General features: G+C 31.4%; 1 protein-coding gene across 1 annotated transcript; it reads right to left on the bottom strand.

The window, feature by feature from the left end:
* Window positions 1-772: 772 nt before the first annotated feature.
* On the bottom strand, window positions 773-19766 carry RpL7 (ribosomal protein L7). Its single transcript, XM_035361828.2, has 6 exons — window positions 19629-19766; window positions 18504-18609; window positions 9060-9226; window positions 7844-7981; window positions 5377-5486; window positions 773-1008 (listed from the first exon to the last, which is right to left on the bottom strand). The coding sequence occupies exons 1-6, from the start codon at window positions 19646-19648 to the stop codon at window positions 800-802; spliced, it is 750 nt and encodes a 249-aa protein (XP_035217719.1). The 5' UTR covers window positions 19649-19766; the 3' UTR covers window positions 773-799.
* Between the last annotated feature and the right edge of the window lie 1217 nt (window positions 19767-20983).

Genomic DNA, 20983 nt, shown 5'->3' with positions numbered 1-20983 from the left:
CCCCCCAAAAAAAAACAGATGTGGTTACATGTATTAGATGAACTAGTTAAAAATTATATCAGAATAAAAAAAAAGCTATCAAAACCACAGAAATGTGTAAAGTTTCATTTAAGTGAAAATCTTTTGAGAACTGTTTCTTTGTGAGAGAGGCAAGACTTGTGAGAGGAAGCAATGTAGCAATTGGAAAAAACGGAGAATAAGTCTACTTACATTTTAAAATCTTATATTCATGAGATAAATTGTTTATTTACCAATTTAATAATTTTTAAAGGAAAATGGGCATTACTCTGCATCTCTACTATGATGATGATGATCCAACTAACCGAACGGAGACTCGGAAGGTGAGAAACAAAATAGCTTTCTGAAAAACACATAATAGATTCTTACCACATATAACCTAACTAATGGTCCATAAATAAACTAAGAATTTTATAAAATTTAGGAACATTAAAGAAGAAAATGTTTATAATCCATGAATATCAAGTACAGAAACTATCAGAAATAATAATTTTATACCAAATGCACAAAACAGTTAATTCTTTTCAAAATTTTCAGTATTTTAGTTTGTATACTGGTATATATAAGTGCTCCTAAAATAAATTTCATTCAATAATTTGGGTTTATGCAATTATATTTTTCATGAATGGCTTCTCAAATTCTCTAGTATACTGACAATGCATATTGTTGGACTATGTACAATTATATTTTTAATGAATGACTAATATGTGAAAATCATCAATGCATGTTTCTGGTAGACAAACAAAAACTCCAGTTAATTAACATTTTACTTTTATTCAATTTAAATCATTTTGCGCAGAAGTGTGTTTATCTTCTCTTCCCTATTTCCAAAATCACCACCTTCTACATAGTGAATAGTCTTTTTCCTCCAGCCACCTTTTGGGTTGTTGAGCTTGAAGTGCCACAGGAAATTGGTAGCTTTCTTGAAATTTGGCCCACACGTGTAAATTTCATGGATCAAATCCTCCATGCAGATGATTCCATACTTTCCTAAAACAGGAGAGAATAATTAAAGATAAAAGAAGTCTAATTCTACATTTAATTTCACTGTAAAAAAATTTCATTCTGCCAGGATACACAAGCATAACTTTTTTTTAAAAATAAAACTGCATAAATCAGAAAAAGTGGAAAACAAAATCATATAAATAGCGAAAAACTTAAAAATTAACATTAATGTACAAAAATGTATTAATATGATAAATAAACTGGCTAGTTTCATTTTTTATCAAAAAGATAATGAACATAGTAAAAGGCTTAGAAGTAGGACTGGAGTGGATTATGGCAAAGCATATGAGAGCTATTGACTTAATAGGAGAGATGCTTTTGTGGAGTACTTTCTAAGAGAAAACTAGCTCACATACACAAAAAACTCCCATGCAAACCAAAACCAGGCCATTCACTGGGTTTTGAACATAGTTCAAACTACCAGATTTCATCAATTTTATTACTTGACTACTGATGCGCAAGCTCAAAAGTATAGTAGTTATGATAATGGGATATGCTGGGTTCAGATATTAGATTGTTTAAGAGAAACACACAAAGCAAAGCTAGCTAGGGTAGGCGAGAATGGAGACACAAGGTACATCCAAGTAGGCACACATATTAGTTATCACTGGTTTTTAGTTTTTAACTACTAAGCTTCCACACCATATGGAGTTCCATTTGATAACATCTCCGGATGCAGTTGGACAATCTTTCACTCTTCTTCCCCCATCATGAACTTCGAGAAAATTTCGGCTTGTGTATTTTTAGTGCCCCCTTGGCACACAGACACTATATGCTTATAAACATCCATGCCTCCTCTGGTATTCGATTCCAGACACTTTGGTACAGCAGTCAGCATCACTAACCAGTTATCACCTATGGGCAGTACAGAAGAATGACAAGTAGGTGGTAAACCAGAATTTGCCAGATATACAGTCTCGATAAGATGCTAGGGCAAAACTGCACAGGCTACTACCTTAATTTTGAACACACGTTAGAAGTGGTTTGAAAATCTCTTACCCCTCTTCCCCTACCGTCAATCTCAAGAGGAATTGCAGCTCACCTTGTATTTTAGGGTATCCCTCTTGCTGTATTGTGTATTGCTGTATAAGCTAACAAACATTCATGCCTTCTCTAGGATTTGAATGTGGGCCCATTGGTACAACAGCCAGCATTACTAACCACTACAGGACAGCATACAGGAGGTAAAAGTAGAAGCTAGGCCAGCACTTCTTAAGTAAAATATGTGAGTTAATGTTAAATCCAGCTAACTTCCAGCCCAAATTTGAGAGAATATCGGGAGGCAGTTTAAGGGTCTTCCACACCTCTTCTCCTGATACCAACTCAAAAGGATTTGCGAGCTTGCTGTAAATTTTCAGTGACCCTTTGCTGCACAGACACTATAATTTAGAAGCATCCCCATGCCTTCTCCAGGATTTGAACCCAGGTCCTGCAGTACGACAATCAGTGTCACTAACCACTATACCAGCAAGGTGACACAAAAGATCATAACAGCCATAAATAGAAACAATAATTGCCATGAAACATACTACTGCAAATCACATTTAGTTAGCCCTGAACAGGGTTACCAATTTGGAAAGGGAGCTCTTGGTGCAATCTGATTAAGGGATGTATAAATAAGAATAAGAGATGATAAAGCATTATTGTAAAAAATTTAGATAACTTTGTTCTGATTCCCCCTCCCTGAAAATTTTTCGAACAAAGATATGCATAAAAATTTTACTGTAAAATACATCTGTGTTAATGCCAAAAATACATATTTAATTCTTTCCATAGGTTTCTTTTTACATACTTTAAACCATTTTTCAACACCACCAGAATAAAAATCAGAAAATATTGAAAACTTGAGAAAAAAGCAAAAAATGAATTTTACAGAAGATTCTACCTAACTGAATATTTTGAAACAACTACTCGAAATAACAAATTTACATAAAAAATTAGAATGCATGGCATTAGTTTAACATAATCATAGTGACCTTTTGCTTTTGCAATTCAGATATTTTGTTATAACTTCTATTACTGTTTAAATTTCAGAATCAAGATATTCAAAAATCCCCAAATGAAAACTAAAGACGGTAAATATTTTGACATTTTTTTCACAAAATATACTTCAAGTATAGTATCACTATTTTATGATACTGCATCAATATTATATTTATTAAAACTATCATTAAATTCAATCAGATAATTAAAACTTATCTAGACAAATTAAACTAATCATTAAAATGTTGGTCCGTTGCCATATTTACCAACAATGCACAACAAAAGAATTTATATTTCAGAAAGGAAGAAAGCTATTTTCAGCACAATAAGGAGAGAAAATTTAAACAGTAACCCGAATGCTCGCCAAACTAGCACAATTTTTAGTGCCTCAACAAAAAATGGCAAAACTTGGGGAAAACTAAATTTCTACATAAAGTTGGCAGGCAAATGAATTAATCAAGGATCTGTAAATTTTGCTAGAACCAATATAAGCCTGACTGAAAAACTGCCTAAAAGGCACTTGCAATCCTTTAAAAATTAATTATTTTCATATGACCAGACATTTCTTCTTCAAAGGCATGTTCCAGATGGTTTTCGTTGTTTGCAGTAGTGATAAAGCAAAGAAATTTGAACTTTGCACAAAAATATATGACTTTTATCAAGATTTAGACTGGTCCAACATCAGCAGACATTTTTCAGAGCAGCATCCACTTGCTGAGTCTTATTTATGTCTTCTGTTCCTATTCTTGAAGAATTCCTGAATTCAGGATGAATAAAAGCAAAACATTCACACCTTAACTTTCTCTTGAAGTCTTAGTAGGTCAAAATATGGCCATATGGTGAAGGTCAAAGTCCAAGAAATTATTTTGCAATGCAGACAGATGGTTACAGATATCTGTTTTGAAAATGGACAAATAACAATTTGGAAAACTCAAAACGTTTGCTCTGTTTATTGGTTTATTGTTCATTATTATTTACATTAATCTATAATGGGACAATTTAGAATTATATGATATGAATTCCATTTCATATCCACCCAAAATTTTAATTCGTACCAATGATATGGAAATGCAAAATTAAGACCTAACTGTACATTAAAGGAAAAATAAAAGATTTATTTTAGGACCAAAAATCCTCAGCACACCATAGCCTCTTAGTACAACGCATGCGTTTTGTAATGCTGCTTATCTTGCTCATGAAGAGCCAAACTATGAACAAAATCAGCAGTCAATCGATTAACTGCATCCTTCCTTTCCTCTAGACACACCAGACCCTGCCCTACTTGCATAGTTTTCACGGCCACAGCATTAGCATTTATCTTATCACCTGTAAGATCTGTACGTCTGCACTTGTAAACGTGAAAAGCTGAGGGCGTTGCATCTGTTATACAACTGATACAGATGGCTTGAAATAAAACAATTGCGATAACTATGCACACATGCATAAAAATAAAAGAGAGAAATACCCTGATATGGATGTAAGCAAAAATCCTTTCCAGATTTACTTCAATTATCAAAAATATGTACTAATATTTATATTTTAGAAAAACAAAAAATGTTAGCAATAATGGGTTTACCTAGATGGTTGATTTTCCATTGTTAATTAAAACGGGCCGATATCAAAATAAGGAATGCATAAAAAGATTTGCTCTGCAGGAATAATATGACAATTTTTTTTAATTCTCCCCAACTTGCACTATACTATGCCTCCATTTATCTTTAACCTCAGAACTCTAAAGAAAAGCATATTTAGAAATAATTCAGTTATGTTTCAAGATACTGGCACTGGGTCTCCCCTAATCTTGAAGCATGCCATAGCCAAGTTTTACTATCGCACTGGGAATTACAACCCAATTCTACAGTTAATCTGCATACCTGATAAGATTAACATTCAAAAATTCAATGTGATAATAATAAAAATCCTGGAGGTCTGGTTTATTTAAATTATGGCAATGGCTATTTGTCTAAGTTTGATTTATGTAACTATGGCAAAGCCTTGAGGGTTATCAACCTAAGGAAAAGGATGCCTTTGTGAAGGACTTTCTAAGGGAAACTGGCTCGTACACATGGCAAAAACTACAAAAATGCCCATGCAGCCAGCCTGTTAGCAAGATTCAAACTTTAGACCGAACTACCAATGCTCAGCGAATTTACCGCTCAGCCGCTGATAAACCTGTTATTTGTCCAACAAAAGGGATGCTTAGTACACATAATAGTTGCATGTTGTATGAATCTATTAAGCTGCCTCATATAAAAATTTCTTCCTAATAATGCTTAAACGTAATTCTTTAACAATGTTTTCAAAATAGGACAAGAGTATGTATTCATTATATGTAATATTACTTACAGACAAATTTCAAAGCAGACTTACCTAATCGTTTTTCAATAATGGCATTATCTGTTAGTGCAACCCTCTTGTGATCAATACGTCCAAATCCTCGTTTGTAAATAAGATCTTTTACAGTCTTCAAATTTGGATACCTGAAAACAAATAACTTATGAAAATATATAAATAAAATGTCTACGTTAAAAAATATTATTCCATAATTTCACTTCTACTCTTCATAAGAAAGATATGCATATTATAAAATTCCTAAGATGGAATCTCTGAAGTTCTAAAACTATTAACTTACACCCCATAGAAATACAGAATTAAGTGAATTTTTAGCATTATCAATGAAATGAGAGTTCTTTCGTCCCTCTATAACAATACTAACTTTTGAGAATACCTTGCCTATCAACTATACACAGGATATTTCAGAAATTTTTCATAAATCTTCCAATTTTCACTCCCATACAATTGGCAAATATGCTAATTCTTGGAAAAGGTCTTCAGATAATTTTTAACTCACAAATATATGAATTACAAAATTAGCAGTAGTTACTAATAGTATCAAAGATAAAAAAAAATTGTTGCATTCTATGCATTCATTGATGAATCAAAAATGCAATGTATTCATCAGTATTAAACAAGACAGTTCCAAAGATGTGTTACAGTCATCGAAAACTACAACAAACATGCTGAAACAATCAGCAACACAGCTATTGGGCTACACCTGTGAAGACAGCTTCACGGCAAAATACTAAATACAGCTTCTGCCTCAGCCGACCGCTCTCAGAGCTCAACACACTCTTCACGATACATACCACAATTATATTTCATTATTATGGCTTTTCAACTTATTTATTACAAGGTATGTAGGATTGCTAACAGATTAAGATTTATTTAACTACTTTTATATCAGTCAACTTAAACAGTTTATTCTAAACTATTTTAATATTTTTTGTCTATCCTTAATAACAGATAAGTCAATTTCAATTGGGAATTACAAACTACACATCAGAATGTTTATGCGTTTATTTGCCACTTCATGCACAATTACAAAATTCACACATTTGGGTTTGATAAAGGAAATACTAAAATTTATAAGAATAGACGCATAAAACCGAATTTAACTAAGATATTAAAAAATGCCCTTATATCAGTCATAAAATGCAATGTGTTAAAATGGAAAGAATTAGCTAAAATTCATACTTGATTCCTGAATGATTACTTTTTCAAAACCCATACTAGTTTACGATTTTATTGATGAAAGTTTCATGTTTTATGTTCAAAACATTTCCAACAGCATAATACCATGCTTTCAAAACTACTATTCTTATAGTATACACCAATTTTGTTATATTTATTTACATGAGAAACATGTGATAAAAACTGATAACATATTTTTCATTCAATATATGCAATGGTTTCTTGCTTATCTGTTTATTCAAAAAAAAAAAATGAAAATAAAGGGCCAATTTAAATTCATGTGAATTTTTTGCTGAAAAGCTAACTTTATTGAGAAGGAATCTTAAGAAATCCAACAACCATAGATTAGAAAGTTTATTGTTCTCTCTTGAATATTACAATTCAAATATTCTGGAAGTGCACTGATTAATAGTTTCCTCAAGTCAGTACTGAACTTTAATTTTAAAAAAACATTAAAATTAAGAAAATGCTACTATCCAATAAAACTCAATTTATTAAAATTCTTAGTTTACAAATGATTTAGCAAACTTATTTAACAATAACTGTCAATATGGTAGTGAAAAACAGGCAGATACAGCTATATTCTAAATGCTTAGAATACAGTTTAAATGGTTGAATTATTAGCACTTTGCAATAAAAGAAAAACTCAAATAAGGTTGTATCAAACATACAATATACGTGGACACACGATATGATATAGATATTAAATAATGCCCTCAAGTGACTACCTAGGAAAGAGACTAGTATTTCTGAGGAATAAACATTAGAATGAAAGAAAAAAAAAAAACATGCCGAATAGCAATTATTGGAGATGCTAAAGCAACAGACTGGTATTTATAATATTCTTCTCCAAGATTGAACATGACAGGCACTGGATGAGTCTTCAAATATATCAACAGATTTCTTAACTGTTTATACTAATTTTTTCATTTTTTTTCATCAAACCTATGAAAATTATCAAATCAATATTTAAGTTACATTCTGTTTTTCAATAACTAACTTACACATAAGTAGAACCTTTACTAACGATTCAAAATATAATGTAAAAAAAAAAAAAAAAATTGGTCATAAGGTTGAATGCGATCTACCACTTTTATTTATTTATCCTTCACATGCCACCACTAAAACACTATTTTTAAGTTCAAATATGCATAAAAAAAGTGGAGAAAATTATTAAAACAATCAATTATAGTGCTGCTATCTAAAAACTAATTAGATAAATAATTATTTAGATAGCATACTATATGATTATCAAAATATTATATATTTATACAATTGCTCATACACAAATTCATTTTTAACTTACCCCCAAGCAATGAATGGCTCAGCAATACGCAACATGTTTATAGTAGCCTTATTTAATTTCACAAACATGGCATTATTAATCTGTCGCAAACGGAACAGCTGCAACACCTTTCGTGGCTTAGGACTCACACCATTGATACTGGAAAGAAAAATGCATGCATGTATAATATTTGATAGATAAAAGCTCAAATTAATCCACATTTTGTTCGTATATCTAACTCATTACAAGAATACATATAATCTATGTGAAACATAAGTATAGTGCAAACTACAATATTCAAATACAATGGTACCACAGCTTACAAGTTTAATTCATTCTGTGACTGAGCTCATAAGGCAATCTACTCATATGCTGAAACTATTCTTCCCACTCAAATGCATAGAAATACTATTAATCAGCTCCACCCCAATAAACGAACATCCCATTTTTTTTGTTATTCTTCTTAAATAAGAAAAATACAACGCATTTTATAGAATATTAATAAGAACTTCATAAAACATAATACAAGCATACTGTAATTTCCTCTACTGTACACAAATCCTACAAGTACATACAGCTAATCTTTGGAATATGGTAACAGGTAGTTTGGCGACATTTTGGTAAGGCGATACAGGTTACTAGCTAGAACTTTAGCAGTGTACATGGATAAAGTCAAGAATGTGCACAATGCCATTTTTGTGCAATTCTGGGATTTTTTTTTAAGTGAAAATAGGTCAACGTGTACATGGATACCGTGTAAGTGCAATTCTTAAAAACGCGGCAAGCAGTTTGCGATTCTGCACTTTCTTCCAATTTCACACCTTCGTCATGATTAAGCACTTTTGTTCCATAAAAGTTCTAGCATAAGCGTAATTCGACTAGCAGATTGTTGGGGAAAAAAAAATGCCTTTACTTCATGAAGACAAAATGGCGTCCAAACAAAAACTAGCAGGTTGCTGTAGCAGGGTTGGTCGCCAAATTTTCGCCAAAAAATTGCCAACTTACCATAATCCTAAGATTAACCGTACATACCTTAAAATTTTTGTTTTAAATCCACATATATCACAATCTCTTTTAAAAAAATGTTCCCACTTGCAATACAATAAAAAATAGCTAAAACTGAAGAATTTGCATATGACTGCTCACATTTGACAACTATTACTAAAGTAATTGCACTAATGTAGGAAGTACTTTCATATTATACTTACTAGAAATTTAATTTTAAAAAATAACATACCCTCTAATTCGGACTACAATAGCCACTTTTGGCTCGTCTGGAACATAAAAATTTCCAACATGCCTGGCCATTCGCTTCAAACGGATTTCATCACGCTCCTTTCGGCGATATTCTTTAACATAACTCTCAGCTCTCTTGAAAATTAAGCGCCGCTTTTCTCGTCTTAGCTAAAAAATATTACAACAGGTAAATATGTAAATTATAATGAACTATTTTGCATTAATGCTGAATACCATAAGAGAATATATGTAAACTTACATTAACATACTAACATACAGTACTTTTTCTTTATACTGAAAAACAAAACATTTATTTTACACTATCATATTTATACATTACTAAATAATAGGATACTTTTCCATTTTGCTGGCACAGGCAATAAAGTTGCCAAAAATGGTACAACCAATGCCAAACGGAATACTCTCACTGCTAACCTTTTATGCCTCATTTTCAAAACTAGTCTCAGCCATTTCTTATCAGATTGATAGTTTCTTTCAATACTAGCATAGAATTTGTACCAGATAGTTCAATTTTATGCCCTAAGGCCATTTGTGGTAATTAAGTCACTTAGGATGGCAGTCACACCGCTCATCCAAAGACGAAAATAAAGAAAATACAAAGTCAAAGATTACATTCATCAATTACAGTAACAGTAAACAGTTAACCATAAATTAAATTTATAACTTATTTAGAAAAAGTTATCTGATAATAAGCATCTGACGATTTTGAATATGCCAATATACCAGAAAGTTTCGGCGATGAAAGTTATGATCTCTTGAGTGATGAAAGTGAATCTGAAGATAATGATGATGAGATTTAGGCTGTAGCATAAAATTGGCATCAAATTAGTACAAATCAAATAACTATTACAAATAAAAAATAAGATATACTATAACAATATATTCATTTCTGCCAATCATTTTTAGCAGTTTTTTCAAAAAAATTCGCGCTTTAAAATTTTGGGTGGCAACACTTTGAAAAGTAAATCTACGTATAATGCCAAAATGAAAATAATAGCCCTTTAGAGCAAACATGCCTTTGAGCTAATGAACTTGGATGTCACATTTACAAAAACATGCCAGTGTAATTAAATATATGTAGAGGACATACAACATGATTAAATTAAAACTTTTTGCAGTCTTCAAATATGAATAACTGCTTTTGAGTTATCATTCAAAGATGAGAAAACAATTAAATTCTGTTTTCTGAGGGTAATTCTACTTAACCTTAATAAATTTAAACACATGAAAGAGATTAGATACACAGAAAAAAATCACATTACCTCAAAGCAAAAAAATATTCTCATGTAGTTATGTAGAAAAGCAATACCAGAAGCTTAAGTCACTTAACAGTACTTTTTACACAGACTAATAACAAGAATCACTCTAGGAAATTTTGAAAGCTAAAAATTTGTATCAATATCAAGTATATTCCTATTCTATTATACATAAACTTAAGTTTTGACAAAAGCTGTCATATTAAAGTGGTAATAAGGCTCTCATTCACATATATAAATGCATCAGTCAATGCTTCTGACCAACACTGTAAATACATGCACTAAAATAGGACTTTTTAACACAGGACACACAGGTTAAGATCCTGCAAATTAGGTGGCCAGGATAATAATTGAAATTCATCTTTATGCTTCTTGAACCATTCTAACACAATCCGAGCCTTATGAGATGGGGCATTGTCCTGCTGAGATTCCATTTCCAGTAAAGAAGACGGACGCCGTGTAAGAGTGCAAATGATCTGCATTTATGTTCAAATAGTACGCATCTTTCATAGTTTTTACCTCCCACAACTAAGGGTCAAAGAGCCAGACACGAGAACATTCCTCAAAGCATAGTACCACCAAAGACAGCCCGTGTATGACCTGCTGCACTCTGTACAACAACTGTCCACCTGGAAGCTGGTGTACCCTGACATGACCATCAATGTGATGAATGAGAAATTGTGATTCTTTCGACCAGGCAACTGTCTTTCACTTATTCATGGTTCAGTCTCAATCTTCCTTGGGACCACTGTAGCCATAGTTGACAATGACGCTTAGTCTACAGAGGTATACAAGTTGGACATTTGCTGCACAATCACATACTTAAGAGTGCTCATCTAATTTCGAATGCTCCGCTTGCATTTAGACCCACATTGTATGAGCTGGCAGCTGAACCGCTGTTTGACGATTTTCTGTGCCAAGTGGGACAGTCTTTGACGTCTTTTTTCTTTGATGACGCATGGACGTACAACAACTTGGCGTCTAATTCTGGTTTCCCTGTCATTTAGTCACTTCACATAAATATTATTAACTGTAGATTGTGAACAATCTACCAGTAGTGTAGTTTCAGATATAATCGTTCTGAGCCTTTGTGCCAGTACCTCTATGCCCTCTATCAAATTCACTCAGATTAGCAGCCCTTTCCCATCACTCGCAAAAGCACAAAAAAAATTTCTTTCTCCAGCAACAGTTAAATACCTACCTACTTACTCACATGCCCTCCACATCATCCAGGAAATGTGGGGATAGTCATGATTTGGGCTCATTAGCATATATCATTCTTTGCATCACAGGGTCACTTTAATACCTGTTGCAAAGAAAATTTTGCAACAGCTAAAGGAGAAGATACCTTCGAATTAATCCCAATGTGTCCTTTGATCACACACACAAAAAAGTCAAATTTATTCTATTCATTAATTAGGTGTCCTAGGCCATCGAGAGACAGGATAACCTGGAAATATTCATGTCGGCCTGGTAGTGCATACCTGACATGGGAAATAAGCAACAACTGGAATTATTACTTGATGAGAACTTTTGTGACAAGAATAAGTGTGAATGAAAATCACCAAGACTAGCCAACTACAATCCCAAAGCAAAGAATACCTTCAATAAATTCTACCTTGTTCCTCCAGAAGGAGGCCAAAATTATTCCCGAATGCATACATAATTAACTATTTACCTGAATTTTTTTAATCGATTTAATATCGATATTTATTAGGGTTGGAATATTTTTGCATTAAGTTAATCATTCTGCCATGAAAACAAGCTACTGTAACTGGTACTTTTCTCTATTCTCGTGTGTGCGACTCCCTCTGTGGCAATTGACTGCTGCTCAGAATTAAGGTTTGGACAGGTAAGCAAAGGCTTCAGTTTTCTAGGGTTAAATTAAGAAAACTGATCTTATACATATACAAAATTATCATAAACCTCAAAGGAGATAATACATCAATGTAGTTAAGCATGTACAAAAACAACACAAGATGCTTTGGTTAAAGTAGCTTAACAATACTTTACACAGATTAAAACGCCAAGAATAACACTTTGATGCAAAACTTGGAGCTGGACTGTGATACGAATATAAAGTCAAAAGTCTTTAATCTGGACCACAAAGCTACAAACTTTCTGCGCATGCGTAAACGAACATTTAATATATAACGGATGGTATAAGCTAAGCTAAAATTATCTATTTCAATAAATGTTGCAGATTGCGTTGCTCTTTAATCTTCTAATTGGATCTGGCTTATTTTTTGCAGACTGTTAGAGCAATTTTATAAAAGTAAGCTTGAACTTTCGATTATATCAAATAGAATTTCCGATATATATTTACTAATATGTAAAGGATCTACAAAGCGAAAGTATGTTTCGAAGTCCATCAAACAAAAAGTGGAATTGCTGCAAAAAATGGATAAAGGATATGCCTTTATCATATCCTTTATCCATTTTTTGCATGGGGGGGGGGGAGTCGCAGCACACAATGAACTGGAAGTTCATCTGTCAGCACTATCCTAATCTTCAGGGCAGATGTTTTTATTTTATTCGGCTTATAATTCCTTACTAAATGTAGTATTTCATCTCGATGTACTCTGTCTTTAATATGATTTAAATCAAATTCGTCATTTTAAATATCACAAATACACATCAAATAGTTTTCTGGTTGCAATTTTCTAATTTCGACTATGCGTAATGTATGATTTACGCATGGGCGCGTTGAAAGAAATGTTTAATAAAGTAAACAAATAAATATTAAGCTTTTTTTGTAAATTTTGATACCCTTTAGAGCGTAATTGCTCTTTATTTATTATGGTTTATTATTTATTTTAATTATGGTTTCATATTTTTTATTTTATAATTTCTGCATGCCATCTTAATCGCCGAAGTCCGGATGAGTCCGGATTAAAGACTTTTGACTGTAATTTAAAGTTGCAATAATATTTGTAGTTACCTCACTTTTTTCATTCTGAATTTTTCCTACAGCAATCAAGTGATGTTTCTTAACACATGAAATTAATTGATTTTTTAGAAAATAAACCTTATTTCTGAAATGAAGAAGTGTTGCCTCTATAGGTCGAAAAATATGGTCAGTATGTTTGCCTCTTCAGTTTTGGACAGCATTTAAATAAAATAAATAATTTGTATACGATGCACAAACAAAAATGCATTACACATTTCATGTAGTGAATAATTAATCAGGAAACAAAGTATAATGTAAGGTTTCTTTATTTTGTAACCAGATTTATTTTATATTTGTGATCTTTACTGTCACTTTCCCCCAACTGTTTTCTCACCAGATTCCAATTAAAGTGCTTAGTTTGTAAAACAAACCGTGTTTTGCCTTTTGAGGCCACGTTACTAAATTGCTAGATAAGATATTTAGTCTTTAGTCTTGCAGAATAATTGCCAACAGTTGAATTCTATGCTGGTTAAATTTTGAGCCAGCTTCACATTAAATTGATTTGTGTAGCCTTATGCTGCTAGTTTATTTAAATTTTACATTTGAACTTGACAATTGTCTTGCCATAACTAGTTGTCATAAACACGAAGTGTGTCTTCTGTTCTGTACATCTAAACTTTATAATAGAATAAGAGTATATCTTAATAAGAATATAGTATCTAAACTTTATAATAATTACATTTAAAGACATTGAAATCAGTATTTAAATGCTTGCCATGTAATCATATTTTTAAATATAAATTTTACTCTTACTTTTATTATAGAGTTTTTATTATAAAGAATTCAGATTTCTGTTGAATTAAATTTAAGTAATGTAGAAAATTTGCATAAAATTTTAAATAAAAAAGTCAACAGTTATGATTAAAAAATGGTCGACATTATAAAAGCAATGATAACTCTGTGAAGGTTATTCATATACAGCTATTAGATTGTGAGATTTACAAATTTTCACAGCAATAAATTATAAGCAATTTATTCCTTAATCTAAGCAACATTGTATTTTTTATAGTCAGACAAATTATAAAAATGCTTTAAGAGCAATAATGAAACCTGATTTTGGTCTATGAATTCATGCAATTACACATCCCTATAGTTCTAATTTAAGAAATGAGGCAAAAAAGTATCTTTAGACCACTGTAATTTTAATCACTGCCCATTTTAAGAAACATGCAAGTAGTCTAAATTTGCATGTGGTTACTTAGCAGAGGAAATACCATGAATTTAACTCTTGCTACTAAAAATCTGCTTTTTTAAGGGGTGGTGGAGTTTATAATATGTAGAGTTGACATTTGGAAAAAAATGTCAAGAATCATGTGATGTAATATTCCCGTGTTACCAATTATTATTAGCCCCCTACCGCAAACCAACTTGTCACTGAAAACCTTAATTATATGAAAATATGGAACAGCTTGAGTATAGGACCCCATTGGCGATTTTTTGGCTTGGTCGCCAAGCCATGGAAAAGCTGTTAAAACTGAAAACACAAGTTAAAAAGCACATATTAACCAGAAAAAAAAATTAGAATATATGTTTAAACAGCAAATTTGAAGGTACATAAGTAAGTAGGGGTATATTTTAAGAAGTAATATTGAAAATACAAGTTTAGCCTTGTAAAAGCAGTAAAAATTGAAAATAGATGTTAGAATGCACATTTTAACAATAAAAATGTTAAATACAAATTTAGAATATATATTTAAAAAGAGAAACTGAAAATAAATAAATAACGGCATATTTTTAGCAGTCATACTGAAAATACAAATTACAAGCTGTAAAATTTAAAATAGGAGCTCAGAATACATGTTTAAATTAAAAATATGAAAATAGAAGTTAAGAATGCATGTTTAAATTAAAAGTAAAGAAAAGTTTGAAAATACACAAGTACATGGAGGCATATTTTAAGCAGCAATATTGAAAATGCAAGTTTTAAGTTATAAAACTGAAAACAGGAGTTCAGAATACATGTTTAAATTAAAAATAAAAGAAATGCTGGAAATTTAGTAAAGTTTACAAAATCATAGTAAATTTACAAAGAAATCCTATACTCTGCCCAATTTATGTCCCTTACAATTTCGAGAAATTTGTTGAATACATCAATATTTTGCTCCTTCAAAGAAAATGACACTTTCCTGTTTAAAACAGCTGGGAACAACCGTCCAAAAAGTGCGCCAAGCCAAAAATCGCCAATGGAGTCCTATACTCAAGCTATACTGAAAATTTGCTAAAAGTTCATAAAAATAGCGTGAAAATATAAAAATATAATAATAAATAAGTGAAGACTAATTTAAATTGGCAATTGCAAACACCGACAGTCATAATTCAACAATATGAACGTAATGGGAATTGTTGCAACTTTCGAACAAGCAAATAGGTTGAATCCGGTGGGTTACCAAGTTTGAACTATTATCTGCAAAGTTGCCGATGTTTACATTTACGGGGTTCTTTGCAGAAGTTCAGACTGCACGTATTCAGTGCACAGAATTAAACAGGCAGCCCTGAAAATTACAAAATAGGGGGCCTTCATAAGGGAAATACAACTGATCATGCACTTGTATACCTATCTCAGCCATAATGACAAGATTCATTCACAAGAAATATGGAAATCTATTTTAATAATACTAAGATTTTCTTTTCCTTTTTATTCTAATTTTTACTTACAGAAGCTAAAACCAAGCTTTTCAACCAACCTAAATTGTATTAAATATGTTTAACCAGGTAATTTTTATTTGCACATGCTTAATATTCTTTTTGCTAACTTGAATTTCACTATTCGGTTGGATTTAGCAGAGGCCACACCCTTGGCGGAGCACATATCAATGTGTACATGGACAAAGGCAAGGGAGTGTGCAATTCTCTGATTTTTTTTAAATGAAAACAGGTAGACGCGTACCTGGATACAGAGTTTGTGCAATTCTTTGATTTATTTTTAAGTTGGCGATTTTGAGAAATGTGCGAAGCAGTGGGCAATTCTCCACTTTCCCAGTTGGTCACGATGGGTGTGGGCTCTCCAAGGATTTTACCCATTATTTTGATTGTTGTGATTATCAAAATGAATTTAACTTCCATGTGCTATCATCATATGCCTTAAATATGTTTAAAATTTTAAACTTAACTTATATATTGACCATATTTCACTCAAACATTTAACCACATATCACTATAAAACTATTTGTTTTGGCATGCCTGGTGAAAATAATGCCACCAATAGTTTCTTGGTAGAAGTAACCCGAACAATATAATTAAATTCAGTTTTACAGACAGAAAATGGCAATCACTTGTCTATAAAAGATTCGGCTGATCTTTGGAATATGGTAACAGGTAGTTTGGCGACATTTTGGAGGCGATAAAGGTTACTACCTAGGACTTTGGGAATAATGTGAGAAGTACTCAGTTCCGATTATGCATTATTTTGTGTGAGGGAAATGAGAGATCATGAGATATGTCATGTGACATTAATGGACGAATCACTGTTCTTTAATCGGAAAAGGGGGTAAATTTGTAAAAAATATCTGCTGTAGAGCATTAGTTTCATTCTATGTTCTGTGAAACAATGTTTAATATTTGGATCCCATGGCCGTATATAAAGTAAATCCGAAAATTTTGTTGCGTTTATGTGTAATTGAAAAGAATTGCTTAATTGTGGATAAGTATGAATGTCGAACATGTGGGTATGAAATGAGATTGTGTGAAAGAAGGATATCAGAAATAAGTTTGAATGGCAGTGCAAGAAATCTGGTGAAAATGGACATTTTGTGATCCGCCATGCACTCAAGATTCTGTAGAAGATTAGTTCCTAATCTTCTACAGAATCTACAGAATACACAGTTAGTATTTTTAATTATTTGAGGATATTAATTTTATGCATGGTTCTAAATGTAAGGAGTAAATAAATTAATATAGTATTATTGGAAAATTGTTATTAGCAATGATTTAGTTTAAAGTAATTAGGATTGTAAGCTAATTTTTATTAATTTAATGTATGTGCTTATTTATATTTTAAGTAGCGTTTTTTAATTTAATTATATTTTAATTACATTATAGTTATTTTGTGAATTATATGTTTGTAGTAATTTGGTATACATTTGAGTGGATGTAAACGTGCATGGAAATAATTTAAATATTTGACAGTAAGTATTTGTAACCATTTTTTAATGTTTTGTTATGAATTAGTTGGTGACATTTATAATAGATAATTTAGAGGTAAAAGTTTTTGGATATTTTATTTATATTATACGTGGAAATGTTCATCCTTGGAAAGGGTATATACTTTTTCGCGATCAGGTAATTTCATATATGTGCTTTTTACCGAGTTTAAAGATTCACAAAATTTTCCTGCATTTTCGTGCAAATTTTTGTAATTTATGGGAAAATAGCAGTTTAGATGGATAAAGTCAAGAGTGTGCGCAATTAAGTAAAAATAAGTCGACGTGTACATGGTTACTGTGTATGTGCGATTTTGAAAAACGCAGCAAGGAGTTTGCGATTCTGCACTTTTTCCCTATTTTGCAGTTAATAATATTTGTCATGATTAAGTAGATTTGTTCCATAAAATTTCTAGCATAAGTGTTATTCAGCTAGCAGATTGTTGGAAAAAAAGTGTTGAGTAAATAAAAAGAAAAGAAATATGTCTTTACTTCGTGAAGACAAAATGGCGGAGAAAAAAAATAGAGGGTTGCTGTAGCAGAGTTGGTAGCCAAATTTTCGCCAAAAAATCGCCAAGTTACCATAATCTAAAGATCAAACAAAGATTGATTCTTCTGTTCAGCATTCATAGTACAATATATAGTGTAGCACCCATATATTCGATGATGCACAGTAGACACATGATGTCCTATTGTGCATAACTTATCAATTAAAATAACACTTGGATTATATATTTAATAAGGTACATAAAACAAATTACATATTTTAGTCATAGACTTTATTAAGTGCACAATTAAGATATGCATAGTTATTGTATGAATATCACAACCAATACGGCAATAGCTACTTTTACAGGCAGGACCTAAAAAATTAACTGCAGATTCTAGGAAAATAAAAAATCTTGGAAGAATTTTCATTTGAACAACTGTAAACAAGTAAACTAACTGAAGCTGGCTTATCTGCCATAACAAACATGTAAAAACTAACCTTTAATTACATTAAAGTTACTGTATTTATGACAAAAGTCAATAAAATTTTTAAAAATTCGTAACAAAGCATCACTGCTGATTAGAATTACCTTTTTTACCCTAAGACGATTAGCAACACGTTTAGCTCTTAATTCTGCTTTTCTTTTTCTCTTTTTCAATAGGGTTTCTGGGACTTGTGGTAACTTTTTAGGTGACCTATGAAAATGAATTTAAAATTAGTTCCAATTTATAGACCAGCATGAAAATTGTACACAGGGAAAGAAAAAGAATTTTTTTAGTGCAACATAAATCTATCTCCCACTAAACTTACATATGTCCATAAAACATAAACATCCATAAAAACATCCATACATCCATAAAAACTTAATTCAGAACTGGTTTTAATATAAATCTAATATTTTGGATGAGGATCACACACAATTCATAAAGAATATAAAATTCGTTCGTGTTAGAAATTTTAAAAACAAAACTTAGCATTAGAATGAAATTCTTATTTGAAATTAAACTTAAGATTAGAAAAAAGTTTTAGAACATTTCTAATACGATAATAACTAATCAAACTATTCAAATCATCAAAATAAAAATTTATATCTCAAATAATATACAGATTAAATACGCATATTTAACTAAGTATATTATTTTAAGACAGCGGTTCCGAACCTTTTGACTATCGTGTACCATCTAAACAAGAATTGAAAACCTTAAATACCATCATTACAAAGTATTACTACGACCACCACTCTTGAACAAAGCTCAGATCGCATAAATTTACGAATGTCAATTAGATCAAAAAAGTCAATTAGGATGTTGGGATCTTAATTTTGAATTTAATAATTGAAGATACTTTGCTTCTTTGCGTACCACCGGTTGAGAACCCATGGTCTAAACATTTTTAGAAATAATTGCAAAGCATAATTCAAAAAGTTATTTTAATTTGCTATATTTATAATGCCTATTTTCTTGGTGAATGTTTTGCATACCTACAAAACACGATGCAGAGTTAATAACACAAACAGAAAAACTAATAAATTAAAAATAATATGTTTTATTGTAACGCTGTTTTGCTGAAGAATCTCCCACCGTTATACTAAAAACAAACATCAATGATCACGAAATTATCCACTTATTTGCTTCAAATAAGAATATAACACTTAAGAAATATTGATTGATATGAATATTCTGTATTGTTTAAGAGATTAAAAAAGATTACATACTCGGTCTCCATCTTCGTCATCTTTTACGCCAACCACACACTATACCATGTAAAATGTTTATTAGGGTTAATTTACTATTGCCACCACGATTCTTCAGAAATCTTTACAAAGCTTGCCAATTTTACACGTGAATACTTCAAAGTGATACGATAGGAAAAACTCTCCCCAAATTTAACAGATAGTTTTAAAGAATTGCCTGGCCAATTAGAGCAGTTTTTAAACAAACCATATCATTTTCTTCTGCGATATAAAATTGCAATACCAGTTTACAAAAATATTAATACACAGTAAGTTATTTGTATGTTAACCGTATTTTCACAAATCCATGTTCCATCACGAAAAATCAAGAAAGTAAAAAATTTTATGACACAAACATTTTAAGTTTGCTGTTATTCTTGAATAAGAGAATCCATGCAAATATTTATCTTAAGTCTCATTTACAGCAACCCAAAAATGTGCACGACTTGAAAATCACTGGAGACAAAAACTGAATTTTATGCATTTATTGCCCAAAACAAATATTCAGTCTAGGCAATAAAACTGAAGATTTGAATTGAGAGACAATTGAAAATGTTGAAAGAAAATAAAAGAAGCTGTGAAATTCGCTCGCATTTCTTGGGCTCAAAATTCCTCTACAATATAAACAAACAGAGGTGTTATTTCACCGTGATTTCTATGAAAGTATTTCAGCTGAAGTTAAGTTTTCAAAATCTAGGTACCTTTGTTTTTCACTTGGCTCTAGGTACCTTTGTTTTTCACAATGTGAGAAACATACATGCATTCATCTAGATTCTTTATTATTTAGTTTCTTTAACTAGAATACAGAGAGATAATATTTGATGGCAACAATTTAAAACGTGATTCGGGCTCTTAAAGTGATTCGAAGCAAAATGCCGTTTTGAGAGTAATAGCTCTTCTAGGCTAACGCCCATTTGGGCTAATAAGTCACAAGTTCAGTGTTTTAGGTGTGATAATACCTTTTGTAGAAAATGGTCTAGAACAAGTCTGTTGATAACTTTTCTAGAAAATTTTCCCTTGCACGCAGCTTTATTGCAATCCATATCAGCCTTCGTAGGTTGTTCAATATAATATCTGAAGTAAACGTATAATTTCACCTTTTGTTAATTTCAAACGAGCTACACGTTGTTTTCCATCTCTTCCTACCAATATTTTGAAGACCCTTTACTGAGGGCCAGTTCGTCTTTTTCTTTTTTTTTTTTTAAGATTTATTTATCCGAAAGTACTATATCTCCGACTTAAATGTTTTATTTACGTCTTTTGACAACAGGACTAACTCTGAAAGATATTCTTATTGAACTCTTATCTTAAATGCTCTCTTAACTTTTGAACATTGT

The sequence above is a fragment of the Stegodyphus dumicola genome, chromosome 1 (assembly GCF_044657685.1).
Source record: "Stegodyphus dumicola isolate Sdum_Otavi_A_Nest chromosome 1, ASM4465768v1".
In the NCBI taxonomy this organism is placed as follows: Eukaryota; Metazoa; Arthropoda; class Arachnida; order Araneae; family Eresidae; genus Stegodyphus; species Stegodyphus dumicola.
Note: the sequence above shows the minus strand (reverse complement) of the source record. Positions and strands in the feature narration are given on the sequence as shown.